Raw genomic sequence first — 16852 nt, 5'->3', positions numbered from 1 at the left:
AGCGTGCTCACTCGATCCTGAAATTTGTGGTGTGAAATTTTCCAGGAAACTGTTGGACATTTATTCTAGCAACAAAACTCTAGATACTAGGTGAGTTTCATCTTATCCTTTCATGGTAAAATTTTCTCTGCATGATATCAAGCTCTGTTGTCACCAGACTGACCACTTGTACGTGGTTTTATTTTTTCCCTTACTAAACAGGAGGAGTGCAGTGGATTATCTAGCTAGCTACTTTTGTCTGCTCCTTTTGTGGCTAGCATGTTATAAACATAGAGAGAGAGAGACTGCTGTAAAAAAACTGACAGAAGGTAATGATTGTAACGATATGTTTCAAGTTTCCTTTGTTTTCTGTGGCATTATCTTTGTATGCATGTTAAAAACATATGTGATTTGTTAAATTTTGTTTCCTATGTAGTCCTCTCTGCTGCACAAGGCTTACATCAACAGTTATAGGTTAGTATCCCAGTGTATGATGCACCCGAAGAGTGAAATAGTATCAGAATCTTCAAAACTGATTTAACTGTTCATAGGATAATGAAATAGTATCAGAATCTTCAAAACTGATTTAACTGTTCATAGGATAATGAAATAGTATCAGAATCTTCAAAACTGATTTAACTGTTCATAGGATAATGAAATAGTATCAGAATCTTCAAAACTGATTTAACTGTTCTAACATCCTCAGGAGATTCTCTCCCCCTCCCTCCTTTATATATATTTACACAAGACACTCTAAAGAAACATGTTTGTGAATTACAGTCGGTAACTGCTTGAGGAAGATTTACATGGAGAATTTGATCAAATGCACGACAGCAATTTGCATAACGCTTTTGCTTTGACTTGCCACACTCTTAACACTGGAAGACCTTGATCAACTTGAAACCACCTGTAAGCATATTCCTGCATTCGCTTCACTTAATAGCACTACAAAATCCTGCTCCCGTACAGCATTTTACCCAAAAGAGTTAGGAAGATCTTGTATGTCTTCCAACGATCAAAAGGATTTTTAGTGGCTAGATCTCGTCTGAGGAAGAAGCCAATATATTATTAATCTTGGCTGCAGCTAGCAAGAGGTTTCTGAACTTTTCCACTCACGAGTAAATTCAATACAGTATCATCATGTACTAAACCTTTCTCAAGCATCTCTTCATGAAGTCTAAAAGCCTCATTGAGATTTCCTTCTCTATGGTGTCCTGCAATAACAGTGCTGTAAATTAACACATTTGGAGTCATATTTTTCTTCTTCATCTCCTCTAACAACTTGCTTGCTCTCACAAACTGTCCCTTCTTACTAAGACCGTTGACAAGTACCATGTGCAAGATTTCATCAGGGACAATCCCCAAAGCAACCAACTCTGAGTACAAATCAGATGCGGCGATTAGATTTCCGCCTTTTAACAACCCATCGATCAGCGTTGTATATGTAAACAGATCACAACTTATCCCATCATTCACCATTTTCTTGTACAGGTCAATTGCTGCATCCATCTTTCCCAGATTACGGAATCCTGAAATCAAACTATTGTAGACAGACACATTTGGTATCAATCCTAGTCCCATGAGTTCAGAGAAGAGAGTATATGCGGTTTTCATGTCATGCTTTTTACAGAACCCGTCTATTAGTGCACCGTAGGCTGGAACATCAAGTTTCAAATCCTTGCTTTTCATTTCATGTATCATTTCAAGAGCTAGATCCATTCTGTTACTTTTGCAGAATCCATTGATCAAGCTGGTGAAGGTTACAACATTTGGGGATATACCGTTTCCACTCATCTCTCTGTACGTTTCTACAGCAGAATCGGTTTCACCTTCTTTGACAAATCCATCTATGATGCTATTGTAACTCGTGCAACTCCTTGAACATCGCTCTTCTTTGACCAAACTTTGCAACATCTCTTTTGCTTTAGATGTCTGACCAACTTTGCACAAACCATTGATGAATGTATTATATATGACTTCGTTAGCCTCGAAATTGGAAGCATTCATCTGATTGATCACATCCCAAGCACTCTGTACATCCTGATTCTTGAAAAATCCATCAATTAAGATGGAGTAAGTGAAGTTATTAGGCTTTAAACCCTTTTCCAGCATCTCTGAGAAAATTGAAGAAGCCAAGTCCATGTTTTTCATCCTGCAATGAGCAAGCATCAAGTTATTGTAAAAAACAACATTCGGCTCAATCCCTTTATCTTCCATCATCCTCAAGAAGCTCGTCGCAGCATCAACCTTACCTTGCTTGCATAACAATAGAAAAATCTTGTTACACATGAAACCGTGCGCAGTCCAGGTTTCAAAACTGTCACTGAAAATCTCTAGCGCTGCTTCTGGTAACTCGGCTTTCAAAAACCCTTGGATCATTGTGTGGACAAGAACAGATGAAGGAGCAATCCCTACAGATTTCATCCGTTTGTAAATCTCAACAGCTTTCTCCATATCCATAGTCTTACAGAACCATTCAATCATAACCGAAAACATAACTTTGTCCGGAGCCAGCCCTTCCTCCTCCATTCTATTAAAAAATTCCAAAGCCTTACCCAACTCATTCCCCTTGCAATATCCAGTAATCAAACTCGTTGCAGCAATAACACTCATAGGTATCCCAAAACCAACCATCTCATCCGTAACCCTCACGGCCTCCTCCATCTTACCTTCCTTCACACAAGCCACAATCACACTAGTATACGTTTCCTGAGAGGCAGGGACACCTAACTTCTCGCTCATTTCCCTCACCAAATCCATCGCCAAAACCAAATCAGGCATCTTACAAGCAGCTTGAACAGCAAAACTATACAACAGCCCATCTGCTTCTGCTCCTCTACTCATCACTCTCCTGAAAATTCTCACAGCCTCTTCGGGCTTTCGTTCTCTCAAACTAGCTCGCATCAAAAGCTGAGTCGTGACATTATCACCACCAACACCAATCAAAACCATCTTATTATAAACCTCCTTAGCCTCATCAATCAGATTACTCCGAACTAAAGATCTTAAAACGTTGTTCACATACGGCACAAAAGGAACCACATTTCGTTCCACCATCAAATCAAAACAATCTACAGCATAGTCCATTCGCCTAGTTCTAACATAAGCGTTCAACAAGTAATTGAAAGCTCGTGAGCTTAGTTCTTCAAAACCAAACCTTTTAGACGAATCAACCAAATTGTTAACCATGACGCTTGGAGTTACAGTTGGGTTGCTGCTAGAAACGAACATAACGAGCAAATTGCTGGCGCGATCGTGCGTGTGAGGAGAAGTAAATAAGATATGAACGAGTACCCAGAAGACATCTCCACCTTCCTCGTAAAGACGAGGTAAAGGCTTGGCCCAATTACAATACTGAAGAGCCGAGACAGGGTCGTTCCTACGACCTAGAAGCACTTGGATTACACGAGCGTCGTCCACATCATCATCGCCTTGATTCTCAGTATTTATGATTGGAATCGAAGGTGAGTGGACCGTTGCAGAGGTTGTATGTGGATATTGTAGCTCTGAGGTGACTTCATTAGTGGAATCGGAAATGTTTCGACGTTGATAACAAGGTGGATTGGGCAATCGAGACTGTGAAGAAGAAAAGGGTTTAAGGTTTATCAAACGACGGAGTAAAAGAGGTGGACGGAATCGTCTTGAAGCCATGAAAGTTGTCATTTTTATTCTCTAGCTTCAGCACTAGAGAGAAGCGAATCGGAGAAGAAGAAGAAGAAAATCACTAAAACGGTAAAACCCTTCGAACCTAAACGACGACGTTGCGTACCAATGCTTAAACCCTCCACACCAAAACGGCGCCGTTTGCTTACATTTTCCTGTATATTGAATTGAACAAACTCACAAAGTTCCAATATTGAAATTAGGTAACAAAAAAAAGGTTATGAGAAATAATTTTTTCTAGGTGCTTTTTAAAGATATTGATATAGTTAATTTTGAAGGTTTAGGGGTTTCGCGGAGAGCATAGCGTAAATTGTTCATCGGTGAGTTCTCTAACAAATTTGTTTGTTTATGGTGGACTCGATCTGCTTTCTTGGTTTAGAAGAAAAATCCTTAGGGTTTCTTATACAAGGGGAAGAAAAATTGAATATAAGAATCGATTTCTCGAGGGTTTTGGTATAAGCTGGTCCAATGTTGCATGTTGAATTGTGTTTTTGGTTCTTTAGTAGGTCAAATTTCGAAGTCAGTAGCAACAGCTGTGTTTTTTTTTGTTTTCATAGAGAAGATATGGGAGCAGAAGAAGTTCCGAGTGGCTCTTTCATCTCAGACCCTGCAGTGGACAATGCTGAGTTAAACGATACAGATTTGGTGTTTACCATTAGAACTGCCCTTGCATCTGTCCAAAATGTGAGTCTTACACAAATTAATGTTTCTTCTTAATTTCACATGTTAATTCTCACATATGTTTTCTGTGTTTCTTTTGTTAAATCCAGGGGGATACCGATCAATATGATCAACTTATTCAGTTAATGTACATTAAAAAGGAATCTGATGGTGTCGAAGTGTCTGATGATGTCGATGTTGTGGCACAGCGAGAGGTGTGTCGTCTTTTTCCTCATATAACAATCCAAACTTTTTTTTATTTCGCTTGTTACGTTGCTAACCAAGACATGTTCACTCTCTCATTCACTTTTTCAGACACTCTTGAAAATTCTATCACGCTCTGTTGCTTGCTTGGATTGGAATGGTTTGTAGGTCACACACACATACACACAAAAAGAAGAAGTAAATGTTGTCGTCGTTCTTGTGCGTGTGCTTGGGCAGGGAACATTGTATATATGTGTCGGTTAAGTCTCAAAATGACTAACTCATCATACATTTTGTTTTAGATTTTATCTTAATCTATAAGTAGAACAATGATTTAACAGATCTTACAGCTAACATTTTACATTTGGTGTAAAGAAAATACCAACGGTTTGTGAACTACAGTTGATAGTTGAATGTTAGATCGTCGATTGCATTAAGTATATAACTATAGTTGATAGTTGAATTCGTCGGTCTTTAATAGTAAATCGTTGTTTTCAAAAGTGTTAGGTTTTTCTTTAAGTGAAAGATGTTGTAATAGGGAAAGAAAAATAAAACTATGTACCTTCTTTGTTGACAAAATGGTATCTTCATCCATATTGTCAAATTATGATTCCAAAAGCATTAGATGATTTTAAAAAAAGATGTAAGTATAATTTTCAACAAAACTATTAAATCGTCTCACAGTTGAAATTTACATGGGTCTTAATCTGGAAGTAAGTGGGAAACTAGATGGTATGTAGAAGAAGAAAAAAAGAAAAGAAAACACCATAATTTTAGCAGTGATAGAGATCACACTGGAACATATATATTTTTAATATTCACAAATACAAAATATTTGTGGATGTTGATGAGGATAATATATAACTTCCATACCTATTTTCCAAACACAAGGACTGATATCAGTTACATGTGCAAAATATCATGTAAACTGTTAGTAATTAAACTCCACATATTGAAGTGAAACAAGATATACAAATGATATACAATGGACATAGGTTACTATACTAATGGTTTAACTGGGTTCTGCCGAAAGCCCAGGCCTACTGCACCAAAAAAATTCACAAAACCAAAAAAAAAAGAAAAGGAAACAGTACATTTGAGTTAAAAAGTCAACGTCCATGTGTTAGGAGAGATGTTGTCGTGTGCCCACAACTCGTATACGAACCGACTAAAATGATTATGTGAAGCATACCACACGGGTGTGTGGGTCAAACTACTGCACGCGATGCTCTGTAATTTCATTGTTGGTCCATATCCTAACGAATTTAGAGCATTATGATCCAGGCATCCAGCTAAAAAAATATGTCATATAGAGCTTAAAGGTAATATATATTACCCTTGGACATAAATGCGAAAACCACAGGTTAAAGAATGCAACATAGTTACATATTCACAGTATATACAAAACATCAAGAATACATAGCAAAGGCGAAAGGGAAATCTAACGCCTAGCTTCATAGATATACAAAAAGGAAAAAAGTTTATCAACCAAAGGATGATAGGGTGGAAGTGCAATGACTAAGGATCAATGGTGAATGAGTTGTCTATGAAGTAACAAATAACAAAACCTCTTTAACAAAAATAAAATGTTCATACGTTCAGGTTTAAAAGTCAATATATTCAGCTTAAAAAGTCAACATAATCATGGAGAGGCCTCATATGTCTTTTATATAAATTTTCCAGTCTCATAACTACGTCTTTCTTTGGAGCTTTCATATTGCACGTCTTCAGTTTGGTATACAAACAAGAAACGCCTAATTAAATAATGTATATCAAATAGACAAATACTTTCATTTATTGATCCGGGTCAGCAAGGCTCTGAACCAAATAAGAAAAATACTACTATACATTGACCGACTATTCAGCGAAAGCAAGTTAAATTTATTATACTCGAAATCTTCGTCAAGTAAGAAACTGTGAGCAGTCAGACCAATTAAGTAGTAATTCGTCATACATATGACATGAGATGTAGTCATGGTCATGGAGAAGGTGTTATGTTCCTGCATTCTTGCTGACTGATTATATTGTTTAGGGATTAAGTCGTTAAATCCTAGTTGTTAAGATCGTGATCGTTTAATATTATATAATTAACGAGTTTCGTGTTTGATAAAAATAGAAATAACTAAAGACTAGTTTATCATAATATAGTCTTCTTTTCTAATGTGATGTTATAACTTATATTAAGTCTAGTTTTTTAGCTCGCAGATTCCGGAATGGTTGGCTCCTGAGACTAACCTATTCGATCTTGCGTAATAAAGTATTGTGTTTTTGAAGTCAAAAAAAAAAAAAAAAAACTTATATAAGTCTAGTTAGACTCAGTACGTTCTTATTTCCAAAAGGATCTCTTATTCGATTTAGTTGGTGTATCATTATTTCAATTTTGAGATATTCTAATTTTATTTATTTTGATTTGCCGTTCAGAAAGAAAAAGATCTTATACGCAGAGTTGCCCGTTCAGCAGTACACTTATTGAGATTTGTTTTTGAGTTCTTTTGTCAATACTTATTAAGACTAATGCACCGGAATATAATGAAATAAAGAGATTAGAAATGTCTTAGACGATATATTATTTGATTCGACCTTTTTCGCTTTTTTTGTTTGTATTCTTTCGCCATAAAAATTAACATATTCTTATCATTCGAAATCTAGAACATTGCATAGAAACAAACTACGTCACGAGAACTAATATAGTCGAATTAGAACGTTGAAATTAAGAGAAACATAATATTGGAAAATCATCTTTTCGACGATTCATTCATTTTCCACACGTTGATCAAGTTGTTGACAAAAGCTAACGGCGATATTACTTCCCAACTACTATAAATATTTTTAATTTTGGGACAATGTTATTAGGGCAATTCTCATAATCATGGAAGACTATTACAATTTGTACATTATCTGTCTATTTGCGTTTGAAAAAAATTATAAATTAAATAGTACATTTATTTGCAAAAGTTAATTATACGTAAAGGAAAACATATACGATATATATAACTTTTAACACAGAAATGTTTTGTGATTAGAAAATCAAAGCTATAATGAATTCATGTATAGGCATAATACTTTGACATTTAAACGTATTGGAGTTTGGAAAAACCAAACGATTAGAATGTGACATCTTATTTCATCAAAAATAGGGTTCTTGAAAACTCATTGTCAATAACTTAATTTGCATTGAATGTGATTCGTACTTATACACCTAATCTTTTTGTTGCCTATGCCTCTTTCTGTTAACGACTACGTTACTTCCATTTACTAGCTAATATTACTAGTAGCTATATGCTTATTGATAAATAGAAAGGTCCACTAATTTTGCAATATGAATGTTTGTCCAAAATTATTGAAAACTTAGTAGGTGCATTTATTATAATAACATTATCATACATAATTCATGCATATGCATAAGTCCAATACTGAATTCTACTCATTAATCGGTTTTCACATCTGTCTTTTACACCTACGTATCCTATAGACCATTATTATTGATCATGCAATAACCAAACTAGAACTAGAGTGACGTGAAATGTTATTCGACGTGGCTTAGCTAACCACTGACGTCGTATTGTAGATTTTGTACGTTTCGAAGATATTCACAATTTCTGACGTATTGTAAACGTAGTATCCGACTATCCGTGTAATTTTACAACTCCGAGAAGCTAGGAGATGATGAGTTAATCTTAAATTAAATTTAATTATTTATAATTCAAAAGCCTTCGAGTTTGCAAATAATGTAGCCTACACAAATACTATATTTTTATATTTAATAATAATTAAAACTTACTAAATCTGTTCAAACCGGCAGTTGAACCGATTGTATGTGTTATACATTCTTCCACTATTACCGTAGATTTGCTATGTAAGAGTTTTTTTTACTAATAATTGTAGATTTCTTAGAAATTAAAATTGCTTTCAATATTCTCTTAAATTTTTTATTTTTGGTCAACCCTCTTAATTTTTCCAAAGCACTCCAAACACTAATTAAGGATGTTTCTATGTGTTATCACTTATTAAAAATTATTATATAATAATTAATAATATTATTTATTACAAATGTTTATTATAATTGTTTCTTTGAGAAGAAATCATACATATGATATCATAGGATATATACATGCTTATATATGTCTAAATACGTTACAAATTCATTTCACACAAAGGAGCCACCACCCGGCTTAATATGGGCGGTCTTAATGAATATCTCTATCTTATCTTTATTTTTGAACAGCTATCAAGCTACCATAAATGTCTTCCTTTCCTTCTTCATCCAACAATAGTCAAAATCATTTTATTTTTTTTCTACTTCCTGTTTCAAAGGATTAAATTTGTTACCATGAAAATCATCATTTGCCATGTGTCACATGTAAACTTTACATATGTACAATTTGTTTCCATTAAATTCTTTTTTACATTAAAATACATCATTATCCAATTTAATATATCAATATCCATTTTAATATATATAATTATAAAATAATTATCCTAGTTTCCTTTTAATATACAATAACCAGCATATTAGCTTCCATTTATAACCCTCCTATCCTAATCACTCTCCAAGTCAATGTCAACGGTCTTCCCCCTCTACCTTCTCTCACGCTCACTTCGTGGCCAATATATTCCAACCAAGAACACACCCAAAAGCATCCCTCTCGATATACACTTCTCTCCTAACTCCCAAAAAATGGTGGCTGCAAGTCCCGGTGGCTCAATGAAGGGCTTAGCCGTCCAAACCCTAACCGGGAGATGGTTTATGTTCTTCGGGAGTCTCTTAATCATGTCGACAGCTGGAGCCACTTACATGTTCAGTATCTACTCAAGCGATATCAAGAAAACCTTAGGCTACGACCAAACCACTCTTAATCTCCTTAGTTTCTTCAAAGATCTAGGAGCCAACGTCGGAGTCCTCGCGGGTCTACTCAATGAGGTGACCCCGCCGTGGTTCATCCTCTTGATCGGAGCCGTCCTTAACTTCTTCGGATACTTCATGATTTGGCTCGCAGTCACGAAACGGATCTCGAAACCTCAAGTTTGGCACATGTGTCTCTACATCTGCGTCGGAGCCAACTCTCAGGCTTTCGCTAACACTGGATCTCTCGTCACGTGCGTTAAGAACTTCCCGGAGTCACGTGGGGTTGTCTTGGGGATTCTCAAAGGCTACGTTGGTCTTAGTGGCGCCATTATTACACAGCTCTACCACGCCTTCTATGGTGAAGACACAAAAGAGCTCATCTTGATGATCGGTAAGCTCAATTTTATAAAATTTATTGATGATAATGACATGAAACAGAGCAAAACAGAGCAAAACAGAGCAAAACAGAGCAAAACAGAGGTCAATGGTTATGATGTTAATCTTGATTAGTCTATTTTATCAAAAACAATGATGAATGACTTTTTATGAATGATATGTATTTGTAGGTTGGTTGCCTGCAGTAGTATCGTTTGCGTTTTTGAGAACAATAAGAATAATGAAAGTGAAAAGACAAACAAACGAGCTAAAGGTGTTCTATAACTTCCTCTACATATCGCTCGGGCTCGCGACGTTTCTCATGGTGGTCATCATCATTAACAAGCTCTCCGGCTTCACACAGAGTGAGTTTGGAGGTAGCGCAGCCGTGGTGATCGTCTTGCTTCTTTTGCCCATCATTATTGTCGTATTGGAAGAAAGGAAGCTTTGGACGGAGAAGCAAGTCGCTTTAAACAATCCAACACCGATCAATATCGTCACAGAGAAACCCGCCTTAGATACATCAGAGGTTAAAGACCAAGATGAAAGGTCAGACAAGGAGGAGGAGAAGCGGGAGACGGTGAAAACGCCGTCGTGTTGGACGACTATGTTTAACCCACCGGAGAGAGGAGATGACTATACGATCTTGCAAGCCTTGTTTAGCATAGACATGTTGATTTTGTTCTTAGCAACGATATGTGGTGTAGGAGGGACTTTGACGGCGATAGACAATTTGGGTCAAATCGGAAGCTCGTTGGGTTATCCAAAGAGAAGCGTAAGCACGTTTGTGTCACTCGTAAGCATATGGAATTACTATGGTCGTGTTGTTTCAGGAGTGGTCTCTGAGATCTTCTTGATCAAATACAAATTCCCAAGACCTCTAATGCTCACACTGGTCCTTCTCTTGTCCTGCGCCGGTCACCTACTCATTGCTTTTAATGTCCCCGGTGGACTCTACGTCGCATCAGTCATCATAGGGTTTTGTTTCGGTGCGCAATGGCCGCTTCTATTTGCTATCATTTCCGAGATTTTCGGGCTTAAGTACTACTCAACGTTGTATAACTTCGGGTCGGTCGCGAGCCCGATCGGGTCTTACTTGCTAAACGTTCGGGTCGCAGGGTATTTGTACGACGTAGAGGCGCAAAAGCAAAATAAGGCATTAGGGATAGGGAACGCAAGAAGGGATGGGGAAGATTTGAATTGCATAGGCACGTCTTGTTTTAAGTTGTCATTTATAATAATTACTGCGGTAACTTTCTTCGGTGTATTGGTCTCGTTGGTTTTGGTGATCCGGACCAAAAAGTTTTACAAGAGTGATATCTACAAAAAGTTTAGAGAAAAAGCCTTGGCCGCTGAAACGGAGATGGCAGCAACAGCTACGGCCAGATCCACTGTGGCGAAGGAAGACAAGGATAATGTAAAGGCAAAGTAGTAGGCAAAGGAAGGGGGTAAAGTATTTGGTAGATGATTGTTAAGTTAAAGATGCTAGATAAGAAAAATATGGTCAAGTATTTTTTGTAAACACTTTTATATATCTCACCAATGTGAAACCCATCAGTCCATCAGTCATGTTTTTATAATAGTTTTATGTTTTTTATGCAATACTTTATATTTGATGTTTTTATCGTTTTGCGTTTTAGGAGTTTGGATAGTAGTGAAGGGGTAAAATTTGGACATTAGGCAAGGGTCATGAGTCAACTAAATGAGTTGGACTTGTGATTTTGTGATCCACAAGAGCTTACTTTGAACAAATCATTAAAAGATAAAGAATTCAATTATTGCAAGTGGGAGGACTTGGCTCACGTGTGTTGGTACAACATGGACTTTAATGTCGGTATACAATCGCGTAATGGTAAATCTGGAGCGAGTGCGTCACCCTGATATGTGGAAAGTTGAACGATAAACGGGTTTAATATCGAAAGAAAATTGAAAACGTGCAACATTTCTAGAAAACATATATTCGAAAAGATAAAAATCTCAAACTTTAGTTAGTGGATATTGGATTTGAAATGATACAGTCGTGAAGTTATTTCAAACATAGTGGGTAAAGAGAATCGAAAAAGACATAACATATATTGTAGGAAAGTCGGCTTCAAATATTAATTATTTTAGGATGAAACAAAACTATTTTAGAAAAATGGCACTTGAAAAAATACACTGGATCGTGAAGTTTTATGTTTTTTTTCTTCAGAATTACCACAAAAAAACTCATTTATTCCATGAATACCACAAAATTTTAAATTTATAAAAGAGTATATAAAGTATTAGACGATAGTATGTAGTTTAATCACACTTCCAAAATTAGGTTTCTTAAACCCAAAATTTATGATATATTATGTTCAGAGAATTTGTGGTGTTTGTAAGAAGCACACCACGTATATGAGCAATGAGTATGACTATCCAAACACTTCATATGGGCGGGTTACTCTGAATTATATCTATCTTGTTTTTTTTTTTAATTTTATTTTTAAAAGCTATCATAAATGTGATTGAGTACAAAAATGTAAAATAAAAAAAAATGTAAAAAATTCTAAATCCTATTGTAGAAGGATTAAATTATATTCGTTCTAGAGAAACTATCCACCCTTGCATGGAAATTGTTGCCACTTTTTTTTAATATAATACAAATGAAGCAGAGCTTCCAAGTCAAACCTTCCACTCTCTGATCACTCCAAATCAACACGTCAATAATAACGGTTGTCGCCCTCTTTCTTCTTTAACGACACATAGACTTCTCTGCTAAACCCTAAAAATGGTGGATGCAACTCCCGGTGGCTCGATGAAGAGCTTAGCCATCCAAATCCTAACTAAAAGATGGTTCACGTTCTTTGCGAGTCTCTTAATCATGTCGATGGCTGGAGCCACTTACATGTTCAGTCTCTATTCAAACGATATCCAGAAAACTTTAGGTTACGACCAAACCACTCTTAATCTCCTAAGTTTCTTCAAAGATCTCGGAGCCAACGTCGGAGTCCTCGCGGCCGCGGGTCGAGTCAATGAGGTGACCCCGCCTTGGGTTGTTCTCTTAATCGGAGCAGTCCTTAACTTCTTTGGATACTTCATGATTTGGCTCGCCGTCACAAAACGTATCTCGAAACCTCAAGTTTGGCAGATGTGTCTCTATATCTGCGTCGGAGCCAACTCGCAGTCGTTTGCTAATACCAGATCGCTCGTCACGGGCGTTAAGAACTTCCCGGAGTCACGTGGGGTTGTCTTGGGGATTCTCAAGGGCTATGTTGGTCTTAGTGGCGCCATTATTACACAGCTTTACCACGCCTTTTATGGTGAAGATACAAAAGCCCTTTATCTTGATGATAGGTATGAACAAATTATAATCATCGATGAGACTATATAAAGGGCACGATACAGAGTTAAACAGAGCAAAACAGAGTTCAGTGGTTATAACATGAATCTTGATGAGGTTATAAATGATCTCAGAACCTGGAAGAAAATATAAGTTTTGACTAACCGGCTAAATCTTGGATCGAAACCAAGTATGAGTGATTAAATTTGCAGGTTGGTTGCCCGCGGCAGTCTCGTTTGCGTATTTGAGGACGATAAGAATAATGAAAGTGCAGAGACAAACCAACGAGGTTAAAGTGTTCTATAACTTCCTCTACATATCTCTCGGGCTCGCGACGTTTCTTATGGTAGCCATCATCGTTGACAAACTCTTTGGCTTTACACGGAGCGAGTTTGGAGGTAGCGCCGCGGTGGTGATCGTCTTTCTTCTTTTGCCCATCATAATCGTCGTCTTGGAAGAGAAGAAGCTTTGGACGGAGAAAAAGTTGCCCTTGACGATCCAGCGCAGATCAATATAGTCACCGAGAAGCCCAACATAGATTCATCAAAAGACGAAGATGAAGGGTCAGAGAAGGAGGAAGAGGGAGAGAGGGAGAAAACGGAATCGTGTTGGACGACTATGTTTAACCCACCCAAGAGAGGAGAAGACTATACGATATTGCAAGCGTTGTTTAGCGTAGACATGTTAATATTGTGCTTAGCATCAATATGTGGTGTGGGAGGGACTTTGACGGCGACAGACAATTTGGGTCAAATCCGAAGCTCATTGGGTTACCCGAAGAGAGGCATAAGCACGTTTGTGTCACTCGTGAGCATATGGGATTTACTTTGGTCGTGTGGTCTCAGGTGTGGTCTCTGTGGTCTTCTTGGTCAAATACAAATTCCCAAGACCTATAATGCTCACAATGCTGGTCCTCTTTTCATGCGCTGGCCACCTCCTCATAGCTTTTTAATGTCCCTGGTGGACTCTACGTCGCATCAGTCATTATAGGATTCTGCTTTGGTGCACAATGGCCGCTTATATTCGCTATCATCTCGGAAATTTTCGGGCTTAAGCACTACTCCACATTGTATAACTTTGGGTCGGTAGCAAGTCTGGTCGGGTCTTATTTGCTAAACGTTAGGGTCGCTGGGTATTTGTACTACGTGGAGGCGGATAAGCAGAATAAGGCATCAGGAAAAATGAGAACGGGTGTGCAAGATTTGAGTTGCATAGGCACATCTTGTTTTAAGTTGTCTTTTATAATAATTACTGCGGTAACTTTGTTCGGTGTATTGGTGTCGACGGTTTTGGTGATCCGGACCAAAACATTTTACAAGAGTGATATCTACAAAAAGTTTAGAGAAACAGCCTTGGCCGCCGAGACGGAGATGGCAGCGCCGGCTCCAGTGGTGGAGAAAGACAAGGATGATGTGTAAGGCAAAGTATTAGGCAAAGGAGGGTAGGATAAGGTATGGTATTTAGTAGATGATTGTCAAAAAATAGATATAAACACATAGTCCATCACTTGTTCCTTTTTGGTTTTAGCTAGCTTTTTTTCTTTCTTGAACCAATATTTTATTTGAAGGTCTTTATTGTTACGTGTGCTAGGAGTTTGGATAGTAGTGAAGAACTAAAATTTGGAGATAGGCAAGAGTCATGCATGAGTCAACTTATGAGTCGGACATGTGATTTGTGAGCCACAACGCAGGGGTTCCTTTAAATACATCAATAAAAAGATAAAGAACCAAATTATTGCAAGTGGGAGGACTTAGAACATGNTCGGGCTTAAGCACTACTCCACATTGTATAACTTTGGGTCGGTAGCAAGCCTGGTCGGGTCTTATTTGCTAAACGTTAGGGTCGCTGGGTATTTGTACTACGTGGAGGCGGATAAGCAGAATAAGGCATCAGGAAAAATGAGAACGGGTGTGCAAGATTTGAGTTGCATAGGCACATCTTGTTTTAAGTTGTCTTTTATAATAATTACTGCGGTAACTTTGTTCGGTGTATTGGTGTCGACGGTTTTGGTGATCCGGACCAAAACATTTTACAAGAGTGATATCTACAAAAAGTTTAGAGAAACAGCCTTGGCCGCCGAGACGGAGATGGCAGCGCCGGCTCCAGTGGTGGAGAAAGACAAGGATGATGTGTAAGGCAAAGTATTAGGCAAAGGAGGGTAGGATAAGGTATGGTATTTAGTAGATGATTGTCAAAAAATAGATATAAACACATAGTCCATCACTTGTTCCTTTTTGGTTTTAGCTAGCTTTTTTTCTTTCTTGAACCAATATTTTATTTGAAGGTCTTTATTGTTACGTGTGCTAGGAGTTTGGATAGTAGTGAAGAACTAAAATTTGGAGATAGGCAAGAGTCATGCATGAGTCAACTTATGAGTCGGACATGTGATTTGTGAGCCACAACGCAGGGGTTCCTTTAAATACATCAATAAAAAGATAAAGAACCAAATTATTGCAAGTGGGAGGACTTAGAACATGTGTGTTGGTATGATATGGACTTTAATGTCCATATACACTTCCGTAATGTAAATCTGGAACGGGTGCGCCACCATGATATGTGGAAAGTTGAACGGCTAACGGGTTTAAGGTCTAAAAAAATCTCAAACGTGCAACATTTCTAGAAAACACATATTACAAAGAAATTCTCAAACTTTAGTTAGTGGATACTGGATTTGAAAAGATACACTCGTGAATATTTTACACTTAAGTTGACAAAAATAATCGATAAAGACATAACAGTAGGATACAATAGAAAAGTCGACCCCAAATAATATTTTAGGATGTTTTGTAGAAAAATGACAATTAGAAAGAATAATAATAAATTGAGAATAACACTTTTTGTTTGTTCAAGAAAAAAAAAAAAAGAATAACACTTTTTATGTCTTTTTTTCAGTTATGTATACAACCGTCCAAGAATCTCGGATTAGAGGTATAGCAGTATCGTGCCGTCATGGTTCGGCAATACAGATACTGAAATAGTGATAATTTTAACCTAACACAGATACACAAACTTTACTAGACCAGGTCGAAGTGCACCAGCGACAAATATACCAAATCAAAACAAGTCATTATCAGAGAAATTCACAACAAGACGATCGTTCAACAGTTAAAAGATAGCTTACGACTCAAGAAAATTTTCCACCAACACTGAAGTTCCCCGCGCTGATCGACTGGTAGTCCAAATTATAAGAGATACACCAATTAAACTCGATCTGAGTACATGAATTTAAATTAAATAAAAAACATATCGACAGAGGTCTAAATCTGAAAATATTTTTTAAAAAACAATTTAATTACTTTCACTCCTTCCTCCAATGCCGATATATATGGAACAACACTATATTTTTGAATATGCCAATCCTCAAAAATATCATAATTTATTTCTTCCTTTATATCAATGTGATGTGGAAAAAATGTAGATATATCAAAAATACCACAAATTATATATAGAAAACTAATTACGTCCATCCATGTGACGTTTCGCCACGTCTATGTGTTGAGGATTACTTACCCACATTGATATTCTCCGTGTAATCCTCAGTCTCAGAAACAACGTTTCTATGATAAGTTGTCTCGACCTTATAAATCGAAGAGTACTCCCTTTGATGAACTGGTGGCTCTCCTTTACTTTGCACAACCGAAGCATAAGTCCTTGAAACTGAAAAATCCGTCCACTCACTGGCGACCCGTCGTTGTGAGGTAACTTGCGAGCTTCCATGAGAAAGTTCTCACGATGGATGATAGGCTTTCCTCCATCTCCATATATATGATAGGCTCGTCCAAAGCCATACCCCAGATACTTTTGCAAGTAACGTACGATTT

The 16852-nt window shown here is 37.2% G+C and overlaps 2 protein-coding genes and 1 pseudogene across 2 annotated transcripts; 2 read left to right on the top strand and 1 right to left on the bottom strand.

Annotated features, from left to right (window-relative positions):
- On the bottom strand, window positions 494-3667 carry LOC104782375 (pentatricopeptide repeat-containing protein At2g39230, mitochondrial-like). Its single transcript, XM_010507288.2, has one exon. It carries the CDS (start codon window positions 3640-3642, stop codon window positions 1048-1050), a length of 2595 nt encoding a protein of 864 aa, XP_010505590.1. The 5' UTR covers window positions 3643-3667; the 3' UTR covers window positions 494-1047.
- On the top strand, window positions 9104-11353 carry LOC104782373 (protein NUCLEAR FUSION DEFECTIVE 4-like). The gene is made up of 2 exons (XM_010507287.2): window positions 9104-9743; window positions 9919-11353. Exons 1-2 carry the CDS (start codon window positions 9185-9187, stop codon window positions 11157-11159), a joined length of 1800 nt encoding a protein of 599 aa, XP_010505589.1. The 5' UTR covers window positions 9104-9184; the 3' UTR covers window positions 11160-11353.
- Window positions 12319-14630, top strand: LOC104782372 (annotated as a pseudogene).

This window comes from Camelina sativa, chromosome 4 (assembly GCF_000633955.1).
Source record: "Camelina sativa cultivar DH55 chromosome 4, Cs, whole genome shotgun sequence".
Taxonomy (NCBI): Eukaryota; Viridiplantae; Streptophyta; class Magnoliopsida; order Brassicales; family Brassicaceae; genus Camelina; species Camelina sativa.
This window is presented reverse-complemented; position numbering and strand designations above follow the sequence as displayed.

Coding starts and splice junctions, on each gene's coding strand:
- LOC104782375 (XM_010507288.2), bottom strand. CDS start 3,642: ATGACAACTTTCATGGCTTCAAGACGATTCCGTCCACCTCTTTTACTC.
- LOC104782373 (XM_010507287.2), top strand. CDS start 9,185: ATGGTGGCTGCAAGTCCCGGTGGCTCAATGAAGGGCTTAGCCGTCCAA. Junction 9,744..9,918: donor AGAGCTCATCTTGATGATCG/GTAAGCTCAATT, acceptor ATGTATTTGTAG/GTTGGTTGCCTGCAGTAGTA.